General features: G+C 36.2%; 1 protein-coding gene across 1 annotated transcript in view; it reads right to left on the reverse strand.

Moving 5' to 3' along the window:
- LOC9298321 (transmembrane protein 245) overlaps positions 1–762 on the reverse strand; it is a gene marked incomplete at its 3' end in the record, with an annotated part of 2,864 nt that extends 2,102 nt beyond the window's left edge. Inside the window, exon 1 of the mRNA XM_021019113.1 lies at positions 1–762. Coding sequence (XP_020874772.1) covers positions 1–681 — 681 coding nt within the window.
- Between the last annotated feature and the right edge of the window lie 731 nt (positions 763–1,493).

A 1,493-nucleotide genomic window follows, 5' to 3' on the forward strand; every position in this document is an offset into this window, starting at 1 on the left:
ACTCCTCAGAGAAGAAACCGCAGAGAGAGACGAATCGACATTCTTGGAACTAAACAAAAACCCTAAAGAGAGAATCACAAGAGACCCAATTCCCCCAATCCTCTCATAAGCAATGACAAAGACACCAAAAGAGACTAACCATCTAACCAATTTGGAAAACCCAGTACCGTTCTTCTTCCTCGTTCTCTTAGGTTTCGATCTCCTAAGAAAAACCCTAAAGCAGAGATTTTTAATATCCACAATGGATCCGATGAAAACATTGAAGACAGAAACAGGAACAGCGAGAACAACTTCCGTTAGCCCTAATTTCAAAGGCTCGCTCCAGAAATCAACAAGGGTTTCTTGAATACCTCGTAACGGAATCGAACAGAGAATCGCCCATTGAATCGGTCTTAGATACTCTTGTAATAGCTTTCCAACGAAATACAGAACACAAATGGCGAAAACGAGACCAGCGTGAGCCATTGCTATGTACATAGCGAGACGTGCTTGTGAATCAGCGGTTGATAAAGATGTTTTGCCGGATGATGATCCATCGCCGGAAGGTTTACGCGGTGGCGATGAAGAAGAAGACGGAGGGTCTTGAGGTTTACGCGATGAAGCGGAACGAAACATCTCTTGCCACGCGAGATTTGTGGGGATCGATGATTTCGTCTCCGAATCGTACGGGACCAATTCCATCAATCAAATCTCTCTGTGTCTCCCTCCAAGCACCGATTTTTGAAATGAAGGTTTTTTATTCTCAGATGATAATTGAATGTTTATGATTGGGACATTAACGGAGGAGACAGAAGAAGAAACTATCTTAGTTTAAGTTTAAATGTCGGAAATGCCCTTACCGACGACGGCTTCAATTTTTCTACTTTACTAAATTGATGGTCTATTTCCGGAATTAGTGCATACTAAAATTTTATGAAAGTATATTTGCGGTAACTCTTAAAAAGGTTAATTAGACCAATACAAATAGTCAACTAAAATGGTCACATGCCTCGATCATGCATGACACAACAAAGCCAGATAATTAACGCAAGTCACAATCTAACACGTTCTCCTGTCTATGTGTTAGTATTGTAAGATGGACAAATATTTCTTCTATTCCAAAACAAGCACTCGATTCAATATTATTACTTACACAAAACGTGATTACCATTTTGTTACTATTTTTTGGCACGAAGTTCCATTTTCTTGATTATAAATTTATAATATACCAATACTTCGACTGAAGTTTTCTATCAGGAAATTTTGTTAGGATGGACAATTTATGTTTGATATCATGTATGATCAAAAGTTAATTTGACAAAAAAAAAGAGAGTGATGAATTCTGTCAAGTAAATAATAAATTAATAATACGAGAATTATATGGATAACCTAAATTTTGTATCAACATTATTAAAAATAGTTAGTCTAGAATTTCATAAATTACTAAAATAATTTCAATCAAAAAAAAAAAAACCAAATCCAAACTCTAAATCTCACCTCTAAACTTTAAAATC

The sequence above is a fragment of the Arabidopsis lyrata genome, assembly GCF_000004255.2.
Source record: "Arabidopsis lyrata subsp. lyrata unplaced genomic scaffold ARALYscaffold_840, whole genome shotgun sequence".
Lineage (NCBI taxonomy): Eukaryota > Viridiplantae > Streptophyta > Magnoliopsida > Brassicales > Brassicaceae > Arabidopsis > Arabidopsis lyrata.